This window comes from Canis lupus, chromosome 30, assembly GCF_048164855.1.
Source record: "Canis lupus baileyi chromosome 30, mCanLup2.hap1, whole genome shotgun sequence".
NCBI classification, from domain to species: Eukaryota; Metazoa; Chordata; class Mammalia; order Carnivora; family Canidae; genus Canis; species Canis lupus.
In genome coordinates, this window is record NC_132867.1 from 43,032,540 (window position 1) to 43,049,904 (window position 17,365).

Below are 17,365 nucleotides of genomic sequence, written 5' to 3' on the forward strand. Positions count from 1 at the left end.
ACTGGATGGTGCCCGTATTTAAATCTCACCTTCCTTTTTATCTCTACTTTCAGTTTCTTCCTCTTTATTCACACCTGGGAGCCGGGAGGGTGCCAAGACAGACGGACTCCCCCCTGGGATGGTCACGTGGTCATTTTCCCCAGACTCGACACAGCCAATGTCCTTTTTAGATTCTTTGTTGCCCAGACGACTTGCTTCTTTATTGCTTTTGAAGACATCCTGTATGGTTCGACCAAACAAGGTGCCTCCCCGGGGCCGATTGAGGCGGACGGGCCGTTTATCTGGAGGGTGGTCGCCCCTCGACAGAGCGTCCAAGTCTTCTGCCGCATCGTGGCCATGTCTCCTTGGGGAGCGATCCTGCTCCTCCTTCCTTTTCAGGCCCTTCATGAGGCTGGAATGAGGGTCCATTTGGGAAACCCGTTCTTCACATCCCTGTCTTACGCCCGTTTTGCTAGCTGGGAATGCTTCAGCCAGAGGCCCTGGGGAGATGGGGAAGCTACTGAAGCTACTGTTAGAAGCGCCAAACAGGGCCTTAGGGCCCCTCTTCTCTTCCTCCACATTTTGGTTTGACAAAGCGGAGGTAAAGGCAGACGATGAATTATTACTGTTGACTGGTTTTGAAAAAGTAAAGTTTGAATTGGCAGCTGAACTGCTTGTCACCTGAGGAAAAGAAAACGGAGCCAGCCCCCCAGGCCCACTACTAATTGGGTGAGAAAACGTGAAAAACCCAGAAGTAATTGGGTTCTGAGTTTTCTCTGGCTCAGATTCAGCCCCAAATATTGGTCTGAACACAGAATTTTCCAGAGGTTTAAAGCTAAACTCTGTTTTCCCAAACCCAGAGCTTGCTATTTCTCCAGTTTCCGGTCCAAACGCAGAAGTACTCGGGAAGGCCCCAAAACTGGGGGACTTGAAACTAAATCCTGGGTTTGCAGGCGCACTTGAACTTGCAGACGCCGCCGCAGCCACAAAAGCCGGAGCGTGTTCAAGGCCAGGAAAGAGTCCGACGGTCGAGGTCTGGGAGAATCCTAAGGGCTGCGCGGAAGCCGAATGGCTGCCTCCAGAGGCCGTCGGAAAGCCGGACGCCTGGGAAAACCCCGCGGTCTTCCCCGGCAACGCACTGTTTTGTCCAAAAGGAGAAGGCTGCCCGAATCGAAAGGGCGGCTTAGCCTGAAACGTTCCTATGGAGGCGCTGCTGGACGCCGGGAAGGCCCCGGGCTGCGGCTGCGGCTGCGGCTGCGGCTGCGGCTGCGGCTGCGGCGCGCTGAAGGGATTCGTCGGGTTCATCTTGGTCGGTCGCCGCTCCCTGGCGCCTTCCCCGGGGGCCGCCGCCGCACGTCACCGCGGCTCCTCCTCACCGCTGCTCCACGTCACCGCCGCTCCACGTCACCGCCGCTCCTCCTCACCGCCGCTCCACGTCACCGTCACCGCCGCTCCTCGTCACCACCGCTCCACGTCACCGCCGCTCCAACGTCACCGCGTCGCCCATCAGAACCTGCGAGCGAGCTCGGGAAACTGAAGTCGGACAAACCGAAGGGGCAGGGGTCAGTTTCTGGGCAACATGGGGGGCGGGGGTGGAAAGAACAAATGGCTTCGCTACCGGCCTTCAAGGCGCCCCTGCAGACGCAGACGAGGAAACCATTGTGATCGCTCCGCGGGGCTGGTCCGGGCTCCGCCGCGAGGACAGGGGCGCAGCTGCCCTCAGACGGCCGCCCGCAGCCAGAGCTACGACGAGGACGGGGACGGGGACGGGGACGGGGACGGGACGGGGACCGGGACGGGGACTGGGACGGGGACGGGGACCGGCGCTCCTACCCGCCGGCCTCCCTCCTCCCAGCTCTCTCCGCGGGGCGCTCTCCACCCTGCACGCCCGGTGGCGATGCCCTCCCCGCCCCTCCCAGGCCGTCCGGGCCAGCCCCGGAGCTCACACTCACACTCACACACGGGGCGCCCCCCCAGGAGCTCACACTCACACACACTCACGGGGCACCCCCCAGGAGCTCACACTCACACACTCATGGGGTGCCCCCCCAAGGAGCCCACACTCACGAGGCGCCCCCCCAGGAGCTCACACACACGCACCTCCAGCAGCTCACACTAACTCACGGGGCTCCCCCCAGGAGCTCACACTCACACAATCATGGGACGCCCCCCTCAAGGAGCTCACACTCACACACTCACGAGACGCCCCCCCAGGAGCTCACACTCACACACGGGACGCCCCCCCCCAGGAGCTCACAGTCACACTCACACACTCATGGGACGCCCCCCGAAGGAGCCCACACTCACGAGGCGCCCCCCCAGGAGCTCACACTCACGGGACGCCCCCCAGGAGCTCATAGTCACACTCGCACACTCACGGGGCACCCCCCAGGAGCTCACACTCACACAATCATGGGACGCCCCCCTCAAGGAGCTCACACTCACACACTCACGAGACGCCCCCCCAGGAGCTCACACTCACACACGGGACGCCCCCCCCCAGGAGCTCACAGTCACACTCACACACTCATGGGACGCCCCTCGAAGGAGCCCACACTCACGAGGCGCCCCCCCAGGAGCTCACACTCACGGGACGCCCCCCAGGAGCTCATAGTCACACTCGCACACTCACGGGGCACCCCCCAGGAGCTCACACTCACACAATCATGGGACGCCCCCCTCAAGGAGCTCACACTCACACACTCACGAGGCGCCCCCCCAGGAGCTCACACTCACACACGGGACGCCCCCCCCCCGGAGCTCATAGTCACACTCACACACTCATGGGACGCCTCCCCAAGGAGCCCACACTCACGGGGCGCCCCCCAGGAGCTCACACTCACTCACGGGGCCCCCCCAGGAGCTCACACTCACACAATCATGGGGCGCCCCCCGGGAGCTCACACTCACACACTCACGCACCCCCGTACCTCCGAGGCCCCCCGACGAGGCCCGAGGCCCGCCGCGGCCCGCAGAGACGCCGCCGACCAGGGAATTGCGGGGCCGACGCCGCGGACCACGGGGGCGGGCGGGGGGGAGCGGCCTCCGCCGCGGCTCACCGTGCGGCTCCGAGACCCCGAGACCCGCCGCCGCCGCCCCGGGGCGCCCTCCGCGCCGGCGGGAGCCACAGACCGCACGCCGCGGCCTCCCGAGCCGGCCCTCCGCGGCGCGCCCGGGCACACAGACGCGGCGGACCAACTTCCGGTCCGCGCGCGCGGCTCCGCGCCCCCCGCGCCCCGCCGCACTCGGGTTCCGCTCGCTGCCCGACGGCGCCGGGGACTTCCGGTGCGCGGGGTCCAGGCGGGGCCGCCGCTTCGGGCCGGTACGTGAGCCGCCGGCTTCCGGGCTCCGGGGAGGCGCGGGGAGGGGTGCGCTCGCTCCCCCCGGGCTGCCCGAGCCTCGGACGGCGGCCCGGACCCCGCGGGGCCCTCGGCGCTCGGCCCGACCCCTCCCGCCCCCCTCACCGCTCCCGTCCTCCCCCCTCCCCCCGCGGCACCCCTCCCCGCTCCCCTCCCATCCTCACCCCTCAGCCCTCCCGTCTTCCCCCCTCACCCCTCCCCGCTCTCCTCCCGCCACTTCAGCGCGCCTCCCCCACCTCACCTCGCAGCCTCCCCTTCTTCCTTCACATCCTTGCTCTACCGGTCCTCACCGCAGGCTCCTACCTGACTCGATCCCGTCCTCACCGCAGGCTCCTACCTAACTCGATCCCGTCCTCACCGCAGGCTCCTACCTAACTCGATCCTGTCCTCACTGCAGGCTCCAACTGACTCGATCCCGTCCTCACCGCAGGCTCCTACCTAACTCGATCCTGTCCTCACTGCAGGCTCCAACTGACTCGATCCCGTCCTCACCGCAGGCTCCTACCTAACTCGATCCTGTCCTCACTGCAGGCTCCTACCTGACTCGATCCCGTCCTCACCGCAGGCTCCTACCGTGATCTGGTCTGTTCTCACTGCAGGCTCCTGTCCTCACTGCAGGCTCCTACCCTGACTCGATCCCATCCTCCTTGCAGGCTCCTACCCTGATCCAGTCCATCCTCACTGCAGCCTCCTACCTGACTCAATCCCGTCCTCACTGCAGGCTCCTACCCTGACTCAATCCCGTCCTCACGGCAGGTTCCTACCCTGACTTGATCTCATCCTCCTTGCAGGCTCCTACCCTGATCCGGTCCATCCTCACTGCAGTCTCCTACCTGACTCGATCCCGTCCTCACTGCAGGTTCCTACCCTGACTCAATCCCATCCTCACGGCAGGTTCCTACCCTGACTTGATCCCGTTCTCCTTGCAGGCTCCTACCCTGATCCAGTCCATCCTCACTGCAGGCTTCCGTCTTCCCTGCAGGCTCCCACCCTGATCCGGTCCATCCTTACTGCAGGCTCCTACCCGACTCGATCCCATCCTCCCTAAAGGCTCCTACCTGACTCTCCGTGACTCGACGACCGTCCCCCACGCCCTCATCCTCGTGTCTCCGCGGCGGTACATGCCACCCCCCGGGGACCCCCCACAACCTCCCACTGACCGCCGGCCCCAAGCACCCTGAGGCTTGGCCATGAGCCTGGTGCTCCGCGTCCCGCAGCGGGCTGTCCCCGTCCGGAGGGCGCCGCTCCGCTCCCGGGTGGAGCTGCTGAGGGCCGTGCTGGGCGTGCGGGACTTCGACCTGGGCCTGCTGTGCATGGACAACGAGGGCATGCAGCGCCTCAATAGGGCCTACCGCGGGGACGACCGCCCCACCGACGTGCTCTCCTTTCCGTTTCACGAGGTAAGCGCGCGTCCCGCTCAGGCCCCGCCTCCGGCCATCAGCCTCTGCATTTTTCCTTAAGATTTTTTACTTATTTTAAGTCCTCGCTACACCCAGTGTGGGCTCAAACCCCTAACCCCAGCTCAAGAGCCCCGCCTGGCCCCTGGAGCCGGCGCCCCTGCTTCCTGAATCCCAAGTACGACTCGGTACCGGGTACCAAATACGTGCGGGTGAAGCTTTTACCTAACACTGGATTTTTTCACTGAAAATGGAAGATAACACTGAAAAAGTGGTTTCAACAAACCTAAGAGCGATTAGGCCACGATGTGCACGCCGCCCGCAACGGTCAGGGCCTCCCACGCGCGACAGCAGAGGCGAGACTCGGAAGGCCAGCCGCAGCGTGTGGCGCCGGGAGGGAGGGGAGCTGCTGAACCACAAGCAGCTGGGACGGTCGCTTGGTATTTCTTCCTTACAGGAGACACGTTAACACCCTAAGCATCTGTCCACGCGACGCGCTTCGTGTGAACAGGCCTCAGGGGAAGGCGCTGGTGGTTTCTCGGGTTTATGTGGGAAAACGTGGAAGAATGTTCGGGACTAAACAAACAGAAGGAACAGATAGAAGATTGTACCGACGCGGGGCAGCGTGACTTGCTGGAGAAGGGACAGGGGACAGCAGCCCGGTGGGGTCCGGTCGCCCGTAAACGGGCTCTGCTGTGTGTCCTCCCCCGCCCCCCGCACCCCTGGGCAGCGTGTCCCGGAATGGGACGTGCAGGCCCGTCATCACGTCAGCCCCGAGGTCGTCGTCTCCCAATCGGGGTTTCCTCATTCGCAGAACGTGAAAGCAGGCGAGCTTCCCCGGCCTCGTTCCCGAGATGACTACAACTTGGGCGACATCGTCCTAGGAGTGGAGTACGTCTTCCAGCGGTGCCGAGGAGACGCGGACTACTATGACGCCCTGACGGTGAGCACGGCCGGCCGCCGCCCGGAAGCCCGGCTACTGCGGGAGGGAGGCCCGCGGCGGGTGTCGGGGACCCTCTCTCTCCCCCAGGCCCGGGCCGCTGGCCCCCCGCAGGCCGGAAACGGGCCAGAGGGAGTCAGCAAGTCATGTCCGTGACCTCAGAACTGCGGAGTGGACGCCTTCCCTGAACCGTAGCCTCCGGGACCTTGGGACTGGCCTCTCCTCTCCTTGACCTGAAAGAAAAAGGGGGGGGGGGTGTTCCGAAAGCGACCGTGTCTTACCTTCCCTGCGGGTTCTACGGCGGGCTTTCTTCTCGAGAGGGGCCAGAGCCCTGGTGGAGAAAGGGCTGCTCAGTGTGGGCTCTGCTCCAGGGTCGCTGTGGGTGGCCGCTGTGTGCCCCTGTGGGGCCACCGTGCATATCGACTCCCTCCTGTACCCCCACCCACACCCACCTCCCTGGAGGCTGTTACCTGCAGCAGAGGGCGAGCCCACCATCCCTGGGACCCTCATCCCCCAGAACAGGGCCAGGCCCCTCTCCTCCTGGCCCCCAGCTGCACACAGGCACCTGCTCACAGCCCCGGGTACCCTCCACCTACCCTGGGGTCCTACTGCACACCAGGCGTGGGCTGACTTCTCCCTGCCTTCCTCCCGCCCCTCCCCCCCAGGCTTGGTCTGACCAGTCCCTGAAACAGCTGTTTCGTTGTTCCGACAGGTGACTGCCGCCCACGGGCTCTGTCACCTGCTGGGCTTCACACACAGCACAGAGGCCGAGTGGCGAAAGGTAGGCACGGCCCTCCAGCAGCATGGGGCCCCAGGAGAAGACAGTATTTGTCCAGAATGTTGGGCTCTGCAAACGCTACTGTGTTACTCGTTAGCTGTAAAAAGTCTGAGCAGAGAGGCTGGTGTTTATCAGGTGGGACCAAGGTCAGAACATGCAGGCTCGGACGGGCTCTGGGCTCGGGCCGCTGGGGGTCCTCGTGCCACAGCCTGGGACACGGGCTCTGGGAGGGGCCTCCCCCAGGGGCACCCGGGTCGGGCCGCTGGGGGGCCACAGTGGGTTTCCACTCCTCTTTCAGATGTACCAGAAGGAGAAGCAGGTCCTTGAGGAGCTGAGCCGGCTCACGGGGACCAGGCTCCAGCCCCTGAGCCGGGGCCTCTTCTGATGGTGCTGGAGGCCTGGCACCCAGGTGGCACCTGAGGGACTCTGCAGGGCACAGGGACAACACGTGGAAGACAGATGGACCCTCCCTTTGGGGCCTGAGGACCAGAGACTCCAGCAAACTGAGGCCCTGCTGGTCGCTATTGGCCCATGGGGCTGCAGAAGTAACACACGCTCTGAACCAAAATTGCGTAAGTGGAACCTTTTTCTGAAAGTATAAGAGAAGCTTCCATTCGTTCCTCATTCTTCACAGGAACCGCATCCGTTACTGAAGGGGGTGCAGCCCCTGCTTGGGAGCCTGCGTCAGTCCCCTTCCCCAGGACACCGCTGAGGCCAGAGCTCTCCCCCAGATCCCCGCCCACCCGCTGAGCTGTGTCTCCCGGCTCCAGGAGGTGCCCTGAGCTCCTACTGCCACGTTCCACAGCCTCTTTCCGTCAGTATTTCCTGTTTTAGCTTCTGAAACTGAAATAAACACAGGGGACGTCACAGCCTATGCAAGCTGTGCTGGGCCCAGGGCATCACGGGAGCAGGCCGTGGGGGCACACCAGGCCAACTGGGCCCGCACGCCTGGGCCTCCCACGTACCGGCGTCGGCAGCAGCACCACGGGCCCTGCCTGGAGCTCTGGAGAGGGCACGGCAATGACACGCAGCCTCCTGGCCCTAAAGCCGGGGATACTACAATTCTGAGAATTGGGCTTCTCCCGTGAAGCCACTTGAAAAGCATGAAAATGCATTTCCCACCAGACTGGTTGTGTCTCAGCCTGGACTGTCCCTGGGCCCTTGGGGACGCAGATTTGGGCTTGTGGCGCTCCTGAAGCCTTGTGGGCCTGCACGCCTGCCCGTTAGCGTCTCAGCCAAGACTGAAGGTGACCCCACAAAGCTCTAGCCTCTGCCGTTCTTTGTAAGAGGCCGAAGGGGGGATGCCTGGGTGGCTCAGTGGTTGAGCGTCTGCCTTTGGCCCAGGACGTGATCCCAGAGTTCTGGGATCGAGGCCCACGTCGGGCTCCCCACGGGGAGCCTGCTTCTCCCTCTGCCTGGGTCTCTGCCTCTCTCTGTGGGTTTCTCATGAATAAATAAAATCTTTAAAAAGGAAAAAAAAAGGCCGAAGGGGTCCCAAAACCTGCCACTCCTGCCAGCTGGAATGTCGGACATCCCCGTGCTTCATGGCCACATCAGGGGGTGTCCCGCTCTATCAGGCGATGCCCAGTGCTTCCACAGGACCTGGTCACTGTCCCCCCGCAGCCCACTCTGACCCTGGGGCCCAGGGCCCAGCCTCCACACAGCCCGTCCCCCCCTTGGTCATGCATGGGCTAAAGCTGTCCTGCAGTCCTCGTCACCAGTGACCCTATTCGTTGGCGTCCCCTCCTCCGTAGCTGCTCATGTTTTGCACTCATTTTCCTTTTCCGAGGATTTATTTGGTGGGGAAGGAGCAGGAGGGAGAGAGAGAGACTCCCAAGCAGATTCCCCACGGAGCAAGGGGCCTGACGACCAGGGACTTGATCTCCCGACCCCGAGGTCGTGGCCTGACCCCGAATCAGGAGCTGGCCAGTGAGCCAGCTGAGCCACCCAAGGGCCCCTTGTGCTCATTTTTCTATTGGTTTTTCTTTTCCGTGGATTCGGAGGGGTTTAATCCTTGAAGGCCGCAGGGCGTGTGAGCCGCACCCTGACCTGCGTGGCAGCAGCTCTCCCTGGCTGTGTGCTTGTCGCGCCCACCCCCCGCCCCCAGCCACCCACCCGGGCTCCGCGAGCGCCAGCGCCCCCTCCTCCCGGGGCCCCTGGGTTGCCCAGGCCTGTGCCAGGGTTCCCTGCAAGGCCCGATCCCACAGAGCCTGGAGACTGGTGGGCGCTCATCCTCGCGGCCAGGGTGCCCCCCCCACCCGAGGGCACCCAAGCGCTGTGCTCCGCCTCCCACCCCTGCTCCTTCTTGCCCACGTGCACGCCCGCTTCACGCGGCCGGGGCTCTGAGCCACTCGGACCACCTAGTGGGACCTGGGGAGGGGGCGCGGAAGCCCTGCCCCCCGGGCCTGTGGGGGCAGCTGCCAGGGCCTGGCCCGACGGTGTCCAACCAGCCAGACCGCGGACGGCGGCTGTCGTCAGAGTTAGTGACTGGCAGCGTTAGACGGTCCTGCGGGTGAAGACCCGGGCTTGCCAGCCTCTGGACGTGGACAGAATGGAGGCTTCCCGTGTGTTGGGCCACGAGGGACCGCCCGCCTCTGTCAGGGGGCTTCCTGGTGTTAATCAAAATTATGTTGAGAACTTACAAAATAAACCGTGTTAGAAAATGTCAACGTGAAAATAAGCGGAGTCAGACCTTGCATTGCACTTCGGAGACGTTGGTGCCAGGTGGCCCGTGGGGACACCTACCGCCGTCCTGCGGGGGCTCCCGGCGCCCGGGGCTCGTGGGCTGCACCTGCGCGGCGCCCGCTTAGCCGCCACTGCCGTCTGCTCCCGGGGGGCCGGAGCTGAGCGAGGGGCGCTCTGGCTGGTGTGGGACTCGGGGCGTGAGAGCTTACCCCAAGAGTGCCCATGAAAACGTGTGTAGCACTTAAAAATGACATTTAAAAAAAAAGATTTTATTGATTTATTCATGAGAGACACAGAGAGAGAGAGAGAGAGAGAGAGAGAGGGGCAGAGCCACAGGCAGAGGGAGAAGCAGGCCCCATGCAGGGAGCCCAATGCGGGACTCGATCTTGGGACCCTGGGTCACACCCTGGGCCGAAGGTGGCGCTAAACTGCTGAGCGGCCCAAGGATCCCCTTAAAAATGACATTTACGTGAAAATTAAAACAGCAAGGGATGGGGCACTCGAGGCTCAGGGCGTGACCCCGGGCCCTGGGATGGAGCCCCACATTGGCCTCCCCGCGGGGAGCCTGCTTCTCCCTCTGCCCCCCATAAATAAATAATCTTTAAAAACAAAGGAAAAGTGAAGAAAGTGCAGATGAGGTTCAGGTCAGGACCCCGCCGCCCGAGGGAGGCAAACACGCAGAGGCGCCCGGCCGTGGCCCCGTGGGCTCCCCGGAGGAAGCAGCAGCCGGGCGCCCTCACGCTCCGCTCCGCTGAGACTGCTCCCCGCGGGAAGGTTTGTGCTGCGAGCCGCGGGCTCCGTGGATCCTTTCTCTCAGGGCCCCTGGGCCACCTCTCCTGACGAGACCCCGGGCCCATCTGGCGACTTCGGGGCCTCGGCGACCACACCCGAGGGGCCGCAGGGACCCTGCTTACCAGAGTCCGCGCGCCCAGGCCCACGGGCCGGCTGCCTGGGTGGGCAGCGCGCCGTCAGAGGCGGGCCTAGGGGAGCCGGGAGGCCCAGACGCCGTCACCGCCCTGCCCGGCCCGCGGACACCGCGACAGCCCCGCTCCTGCCCTGCTGGCCCGACGCCCAGGCCCCAGGCGGCCTCCCCAGGGGGTTGGCACGGGCCCACCCCGAGCCCTGACCCCCAGGGGCCCCCCTGCCTCCCCTGGAAGTGGGTAGGGCCTTTCCAGACTCCCTGCCACGGCCTAGGACCCGGGAGACGGGGCCACCGCGCCAGCAGCAGGGGCGACGAGGTGCAGCCGGCCCCGGGGTCCCACCGCGCCGACCCGCGAGGCTGGCCTGGACTCACGGGCTGCCGGCCGCCGCGGGGCCGGCCAGGGGGTGCAGCGCAGGCAGGAGGCCGGGTGCGGGCGGGAGGGTGGCCAGGAGCGCGGGCCAGGGCGGGCAAGCCGGCAGGGAGCCGGGGGCTGGGGGCGCGTAGTGGTGGTGGTGATGCACGGACGGCGCCCGGGGCCTCTGCAGGCGCGGGAGGCCAGTGAGGCCCGCACACGGCAGCCCATGGGCCCTGCTCCCTGGGCGCACCCTGCTGGCCCCACAGGAAAGGGGGAGGGATGGGGGGATGGGGAAGGGAGCAGGGGAGAGGGGGCAAGGGAGGGGAAGGAGGGGAAGGACAGAGGGAGGGACAGACGGAGGGCCTGGCCCAGCCTGGGCCTCTCGGTGGGAGGGGGGCGCCCGGAGCTTCACGCGCAGACCCCGGGTCAGACGCAGAAAGCCGCCCAGGCCTCTGGCTTCCATTTGCGTGGCCCCCTAGGCTGTGCCGCCCACAGAGCCTACCTGCAGGCCGGGGTGCAGGGGGGCGGCCTGGGATGCCCCCAGGGGCGAAAACACGGATGAGGGCAGGGCTCTGAGCATCAGGCTGTGCATCAGGATCTGGTGCAGCTGAGCGTTCTGCATCAGCATCATCTCCACCATGTCTGGAAGGAGAGGCGGGGGCTCCTTGTTCTCCTCCGGCCTCGCGCCCCCCGACCGGGACTGGGGGTGGGGGGCTGCGCAGGGCCCTGGGCGCGTCGGAGGCATGAAGCTTCGGGGCTGGAGGACATGTGTGGAGGAGGGTGTCCACTGGCCTCAGTCCTGCGCCCAGAGTCACATCCTCCTACGCTACACGGCCGGGAGGCGAGACCCCCCAAAACCCCCACCCCACCCCTTGACCTCTGACAGTCCCGCAGATGTAATTAGGGATCTTAGCGGATGTTGTCCTGGGTGATCCCGGGCCCTACCTCCAGGAACGGGGTTTCCTACGAGAGCAGAGAGGGCCTGGAGAGGGACCCCGCAGCCAAGCCAGGACCTGGCCCCCCTCCAGCCGCTGGGGGGCCTGCGTTGAGGGTTCCGGCCTCCAGACCCAGAGAAAGCGCTTCTCTGTTGTTTCAAGCCCCGAGGCCTGGGGCGTCTCCTTACCCTGAACCCATCAATTCACCTCAGGTGTCCCTGCTGTGAGACCTCCCCCAGCCTGTCCCACAGCAAGGAGGCCCCGAGGCTCTACGCAGGGCCCTGGAACCCCTCACCCTCCCAGTCAAATAAGGGGCCCCCACAGATGGGGTGGGAGCGGGGTGGGCAGCAGCCTCCCCACAGGCCAGCTCTGCCCCCAGCGGCCTCCCTGCAGATGTGGGGGTGGCCAAGCCTCTGGGCCCCACACTGCTGTTTCCTCTGTGGAGACCTGTCCTATGGGTTCTGCCCCGAGTCCCTCAAGGAACAGATCTTGTCCCAGGCCTGGGAGCATGGGGTGAGGCGGGGGGTGCACAGAGCAGCTCCCACGGAACGCGAATCCCTGCAAGGTCACGAGGTGGGGAGGCCGCGTCAGCAGCCACTTGCCCGGGGCAGCCCCGGTCCCGCAGCAGCCCCCGCCCAGGGAAGCTTCCCACTGAGCAGAAGCACCATGTGAGCAAGGCCCAGGCGGGACGCGGTGTACTGCCCGGCGTGAGGGCCGAGGGCAGCCATGGGGGGAGCCTCTGGGCGGTGCGCTCGCCCCCTGCCCCAGTGTGTGTGGGGGGGATGGGGTCCTGGACGTGCGCCCACGGCCACGCCCGTCACACTGCGCAGTTGGAGCTTGTGCTCTTTGCTCTGTCTCTCAATAAAGCGGCCTTAAATCCCAGGATTTGAAGCTCATGTGAGGGGCGTCCGGGTGACACTGTCCATTGGGGTTGGGCACCGCGCTCGGGTTGCTGCCTGGGATCCAGGGATGGAGTCAGTGCTCAGCGGGGACTCTGCTGGGGATTCTCTCTCTGCCTCTGCCCCTCCCCCAAAACAAAACAAAACAAAACAAAAACTTACCTAAAAGGAGAAACCATTTATTGGGTGTTTTTTTAAAAAAATTTTTTTAAAGATTTTATTTATTCACGAAAGACACAGAGACGCAGAGGCAGAGGGAGAAGCAGGCTCCATGTGGGGAGCCCGACGTGGGACTCGATCCCGGGACCCCGACCACGACCTGAGCCGATGGCCGTGGCGTCACCACAGAGCCCCGGACGCCCCCAGGGGAGCGGGTGAGCCACCTGTACAGCGGGCCATCCCCAGTTCTCCCTATTCCTAGTTCTCATTCCTTCAGAGGCCCCAGAAGAGTTTCCTAAGGTTTCTAAGGTCAACACGCTAACATGCAGGCGACCAGGAGGCCACACGCTGCCCCCAGGCGACCACCCTGTCACAGACGCACCTGGGAGAGGATTTAGTCGCATGGGGCGGGAGAGGCTACACACTCACCCTCCTTGATCCCCCCTGGTCCCCGGGGGGGCGGCCCGGCCTGGGGCAGCGGCTGGACAGCGGCGGCCAGAGGCTGCAGGGCCTGCGAGGAGCCCACCATCAGGAGCCCATGGTCAGGGCCCAGGACACGCCCGCCACCCACCCCCGCAAGGCGCTCTGCGTGATTCGCCCTCCACATGGGACACGCTGCCGGATGGACGGGGCCGAGTCTGGACGCCCAGCGCCCGGTGTGTCGTGTTCACCCTCAAACTCAGAGGCTGAAGCTTGAGCCCCCAACGGGGCTGCACCTGGCTTGTGGAGGGTTCGGCGACCTCCCATCCCAGGGCTGCCACGAGGTCCCCTGCAGGGCCCAGCCGGCTCCTCCCTGTGACCCCCCACAGCCCCCACGGCCGCCATTCGGAGGAGGGGTCCCCGCGTCCTCCCCGCGTGGGCTCTGCGGTCGGGCGGCCCCAGGGCTTACCCAGGGCTGGATGAGCCAAGGCGGCTCTGGGGCCCGCGGGGGCAGGGGGGCGGCCGGGTAGACGCCCAGGGGGGGTGTGGCCGGGGGTGGCGGGCGGCTCGGGGCTGGGGCCTGGGATGCCTCCTCCAGGAGGCGCTGCTCCTGCAACACCGAAGCGGGGATGCGCCGGGGAGGGAGCCGGTGGCCGGGGCGCACCGCACCTGGCCCAGCGGGCGCTGGCGTCCTCCTGCCCCACGCGGCACTCGCTCGGGCATCGGAGCCGGGCTCGTGGCGTGGGGCACGCATGGGGACCACCCTCCTTCGTGGGGGGAGGGGACTTTAAACTTAAGTTTACCAAGTAACGGACCAGTGTGTGCTGGTTCCTTACGTGCAGCCCACGGGGCGCACTGAGCCCCGGCCCCCGGGCACGAGGTCGTGGCTCAGCCGGTCGCCCCCACCGCTCAGCATGGAGCCTCCGGCCCTCGCTGCTTCCCGCGGCCCCGGGCCCCGCACAGCGTTTCCCCCCAAAGCTGTGCAGCCGGGCAGGGGCTTCGGCCACGCCGCCCGAAGAACCCGCCCCAGGCGCCCCTCCCCGCGGGCCTCGCGCCTACCCGGAGCGTCCGCAGAAGGTCTCGGCGCCTCCCCAGGGCGCCCAGCAGGGCCACGTCGGGCCGGTCCTCGCCTCCTGCGGGGACGCGCTCACTCAGGAAGGAGCAGGTTCGCCCCGGGGCCCGGCACCGCCCTGCCCCTGGCGGGAGGCCCTTCCCGCCAAGCACCTGCGCCCCGAGCCCTGGAGGCCCGCCCGCCGCCCACCGCCTCCAGAGCGGCTCCCAAGAGTCCTCCTTCCTCTGGACACAGCGCGGCCCGCTGCCCCCCCCCCCCACCGCCCGCCCGCCCCGCCCGCCCCTGTGCGGAGGATGGAGCGCAGGCCTGGGCGGCCCCAGGAGTCCCTCGGCCCGGCCCACTGCAGGGCCCTGCTCTTCCTCGCCGGCCAGGTCGCCTGGCTTGGGATTCCCGGTCTGGACTCCCACGGCCCTGGGGCTCGCGCCGCAGCCCCTGCAGGCCCCCTGCACCTGGACGCTGTCCCCAGGGAGGGCCGGCCTCCCCCTAGTTCCTGTGGCCTGACAGCCTGACCCTTGGCCAGGGTGGCAGGGGCCCGGGGGCCTGCTCTGGGCCCCAGGATGCGCCCACCTGACAGGTCGCAGCCCCCCGGCCCCGAACAAGCTTGCAGCAATGTGGGCCTGGCCCAGGCGTGGCCACCTCACGGGACCTCTAGTTCCTATCTGCAAACTGGGAAGGGTGAACGGGTCCCCTCGCGGGGCTTGCGTGAGGCTGTGATGTGCTGTGGGGGCCGTGTGTGCGTGGGTGCGCGCGTGTACGTGCTTTAAAGATGAAAGTGGACGCCTTTCTACCCTGAGCGCAAGGGAAAAGCCAAGGACAGTCGCGCCGGCCTCAGGAGGAGGGAGGGGTCCAGGAGTCTTACCTGGCGTGACGCGCGGGTCCTCAGGATCCCCTCCCACGTGCTCACGCTCTTGCTCTAGTTTCTGTGTCGAGAAGGGCAGAGGGTGTGAGTGGGTGGGCTGAGGGCCGGGAGCAGGGCACCTGCCCCGTAGGCTGCGGGGATGACCCCCCAGAGGGCCTGGGGTGGAGGTACCCAGCTGGCAGGTGGGAGGGGGTAAGGGTCGTTCGTGCCCCCGGGGACCCCGCGAGCCATGCTCGGTGCACACACAAGTTCCACCCACAAGTGTCAGGGCCCATGGGCTGACGCCAACGACCCCCCCATCCGCGGCTCTCCCAGGAGCTTGACGCCGGCCAGCGCGTCCCGCCGCCTGTGACCCCCGGAGCCCGGCGAGCAGCAGGGTGAGCCCAGCCGGCCCAGGCTGCCCAGGACGAGGTGCTGCATGGGGCGCCCATGGGGACAGGCCAGCCATGGGACCTCAGGGGACGACGGGACAGGAGGCCGCGTCAGGAGGGGCCCAGGGCCGGCCCACGAGGCTGCGGATCCTGCAGTGGCCAGGCCCGTTGCCTCTCACACGCGGAACCCGGCAGGCTCTGCAGACGTCGGCGGTGCGCCCGAGTGCTCCAGCCCATGGGGCACCTGCCTCTGGGCCGAGAAGTTGTCAGAAGAACCTAGTTGGTTCTGCATAAATGCAGAGGAAAAAAACCAAACCCAAGAAACCACAGTCCCTCATCACTGCAAAGTGTTGGGGTTCAGAAGCAGGAGCCCCCTGACGGGTGCAACAACTCGCTTCAGGGCCATGCTTCCTTGACAAGCTGCTAAAAGCACGATCCTCCCCTCCCCCTTACCTTCTCCAAGAGTTTCAGGGTCAGTTGGGTCATCGCGTCTGCCACCGAGGAGTCCAGCATCCCGGACGCCGCGGCCCCTCCCTCCCTGCTTTTCAGATCATCTGCAAGGAGCACCGGCCGCGGAGAAGCCACCCGACCCAGGGGCCCCCCGCAGGACTCTGCCGGGGACAGCGCGTGGGCGGCAGCTGCCTTTCGGGAGGACACCGCGTTGCCAGGCGGTTGCCAGGTGCTGTGGACACAGGAAGGCCCCGGCTGCCGGGTGTCCCTGAGAGGCCTCCTCCCCCACGGGGGTTGCCTGTCAACACTGCGAGTCTCCGGGTGCGGCCAGTGGGGCCGATGAGGGGCAGTGAGCAGCAGCTGGAGGGGACAGCGCGAGGTCGCGCGGAGGACCGTCCCACCTTCCCTCGCCCTGCCCCCAGCCTCAGAACGGAGCCCAGAGGAGTACGGGGTGGGGGCGGTATCTGTACCCCGTGCTGCGGGGCCTGCCTCATCCACCACTGCCTCCAGGAGGCCCGAGCCCCCAGCCCCCTCTAGGGCGGGAGTGGAGCCTGGGCACCAGGTCAGGGAGGGGCTCCACCTCCCTGCGACTTCAGGAGGTCCCGGCCAGAAGGGGCAGCTCAGGAGCTGGCCAGGGACATGCGTGGGGCCTCCCTGGGGGACTTCCTGGCGGGCCCACCCCACAGGCACCTGCCATCACCTCGCAGGACACGGGCCCACATGGGGCCACCACTCCTCTGAGACAGGGGGTGATGGCAGGATGGGGTGCCCTGTGGGATCCCAGCCCAGAGAGGGGTGGGTGCCCAGGGACAGACCCCGGACCCCGGTCAGGTCGGAAGTGCATGTGTGCAGGCCGCGGGGGTTGCACAAATGACCTGCACACGGGGGCAGCGCGTGGATTGGATGCTGGAGCCATAGTCTGGGGCAGCACACTTCAGCCCCCCCCAACGCCTGAACCCAAAACTCGTGTCAGGTGGCCAACATTTGGCTAGAGGTCCCTGGAATTGCCCACGTGCGTCAGTACTTAGGGTCTTATATGCATCATGACGCTAACATTCAAACAGGAGTTCTGGGCGAGCAGAAAAACCAATTCAGCTCCGCTTCTCACTGTAGCTGGGAGGTAACCCACGCGGTATACGTAACACGCCCGTGTGAGCTACCTGCGTGCCCGGTAGTTCAGATTTACAGGAGAATCAGGAAGACGAGGTAAGTTCCCTCGCGTGGCTTCCCCGTTATGAACCTAGACTGCGCGTTACCAACGACAACCACACGCATACTGCATTTATTCCCGTGTTTATTCCCTTTGCCCCGTGTCCCGTCTGTGTGGCAGGAACCCACCCAGGACCCACGCGGCATCAGGCATCATGTCTCCTCGGCTCACTTGCTCCTGATGCCCAGGACGGCCCTGGGGAGGGCTTGCAGGTATTCTGCAGGTGTCCCCACCGTGGGGGCTTCAGGTTGGTAGGGGGAAGACCACGTCACAGCCACCGTGCGTGTGGTCGCCCTGATGTCATTGCTGACTCCAACCCTGCTCACCTGGCTTAGGTGTGTGTGTGTGTTTACTTATTTATTTTTTAACTTATTCATGAGAGACAGAGAGAGAGAGAGAGGCAGAGACACAGGCAGAGGGAGCAGCAGGCTCCATGCAGGGAGCCCGATGTGGGACTCGACCCCCGGACTCCAGGATCATTCCCTGGGCTGAAGGCGGTGCTAAACCACTGAGCCACCCAGGGATCCCCCTTCAGGTGTGTTTTTAATGGGTTTCTTCGCAGTATTTTTCTCCCC

At 65.7% G+C, this 17,365-nt stretch overlaps 3 protein-coding genes across 13 annotated transcripts in view; 1 reads left to right on the forward strand and 2 right to left on the reverse strand.

Annotated features, from left to right (window-relative positions):
- Nucleotides 1-3,026, reverse strand: part of MCM3AP (minichromosome maintenance complex component 3 associated protein) — a 53,622-nt gene extending 50,596 nt beyond the window's left edge. The window contains exons 1-2 of one of the 3 annotated variants that reach the window (XM_072807265.1): nucleotides 2,910-3,026; nucleotides 30-1,492 (exon numbers count right to left, since the gene is read on the reverse strand). In XM_072807265.1, the coding sequence (XP_072663366.1) occupies nucleotides 30-1,284 (1,255 nt within the window). In that variant the 5' untranslated portion in view covers nucleotides 1,285-1,492; nucleotides 2,910-3,026. Of the gene's footprint in view, nucleotides 1-29; nucleotides 1,612-2,909 lie in introns of those variants that run through there. The other 2 variants (XM_072807263.1, XM_072807264.1) reach the window with 2 other exon arrangements.
- YBEY (ybeY metalloendoribonuclease) lies at nucleotides 1,462-9,133 on the forward strand. Of its 9 annotated transcripts, none has more exons than XM_072807276.1 (6): nucleotides 3,283-3,301; nucleotides 4,130-4,197; nucleotides 4,321-4,738; nucleotides 5,550-5,678; nucleotides 6,388-6,456; nucleotides 6,752-9,133. In XM_072807276.1, exons 3-6 carry the CDS (start codon nucleotides 4,529-4,531, stop codon nucleotides 6,836-6,838), a joined length of 495 nt encoding a protein of 164 aa, XP_072663377.1. In that variant the 5' UTR covers nucleotides 3,283-3,301; nucleotides 4,130-4,197; nucleotides 4,321-4,528; the 3' UTR covers nucleotides 6,839-9,133. The 9 variants fall into 9 exon arrangements, with proteins under 9 accessions (XP_072663374.1, XP_072663379.1, XP_072663370.1 ...); XM_072807275.1 differs by lacking the exon at nucleotides 3,283-3,301 and adding an exon at nucleotides 3,518-3,920 and having other exon boundaries at nucleotides 4,130-4,232; XM_072807274.1 differs by lacking the exon at nucleotides 3,283-3,301 and adding an exon at nucleotides 3,518-3,920.
- Nucleotides 9,134-10,427: 1,294 nt separating this feature from the next.
- On the reverse strand, nucleotides 10,428-16,235 carry C30H21orf58 (chromosome 30 C21orf58 homolog). Its single transcript, XM_072807268.1, has 7 exons — nucleotides 15,584-16,235; nucleotides 14,760-14,820; nucleotides 13,888-13,961; nucleotides 13,298-13,438; nucleotides 12,838-12,919; nucleotides 10,918-11,057; nucleotides 10,428-10,599 (listed from the first exon to the last, which is right to left on the reverse strand). The coding sequence occupies exons 1-7, from the start codon at nucleotides 15,641-15,643 to the stop codon at nucleotides 10,429-10,431; spliced, it is 729 nt and encodes a 242-aa protein (XP_072663369.1). The 5' UTR covers nucleotides 15,644-16,235; the 3' UTR covers nucleotide 10,428.
- Nucleotides 16,236-17,365: the final 1,130 nt, after the last annotated feature.

Coding starts and splice junctions, on each gene's coding strand:
- YBEY (XM_072807273.1), top strand. CDS start 4,529: ATGAGCCTGGTGCTCCGCGTCCCGCAGCGGGCTGTCCCCGTCCGGAGG. Junction 4,739..5,549: donor TCTCCTTTCCGTTTCACGAG/GTAAGCGCGCGT, acceptor CCTCATTCGCAG/AACGTGAAAGCAGGCGAGCT. Junction 5,679..6,387: donor ACTACTATGACGCCCTGACG/GTGAGCACGGCC, acceptor TTGTTCCGACAG/GTGACTGCCGCCCACGGGCT.
- C30H21orf58 (XM_072807268.1), bottom strand. CDS start 15,643: ATGCTGGACTCCTCGGTGGCAGACGCGATGACCCAACTGACCCTGAAA. Junction 12,920..13,297: donor CTTGGCTCATCCAGCCCTGG/GTAAGCCCTGGG, acceptor GGCTCCTCGCAG/GCCCTGCAGCCTCTGGCCGC. Junction 10,600..10,917: donor CCCTGCACCCCGGCCTGCAG/GTAGGCTCTGTG, acceptor CCGCGCCTGCAG/AGGCCCCGGGCGCCGTCCGT.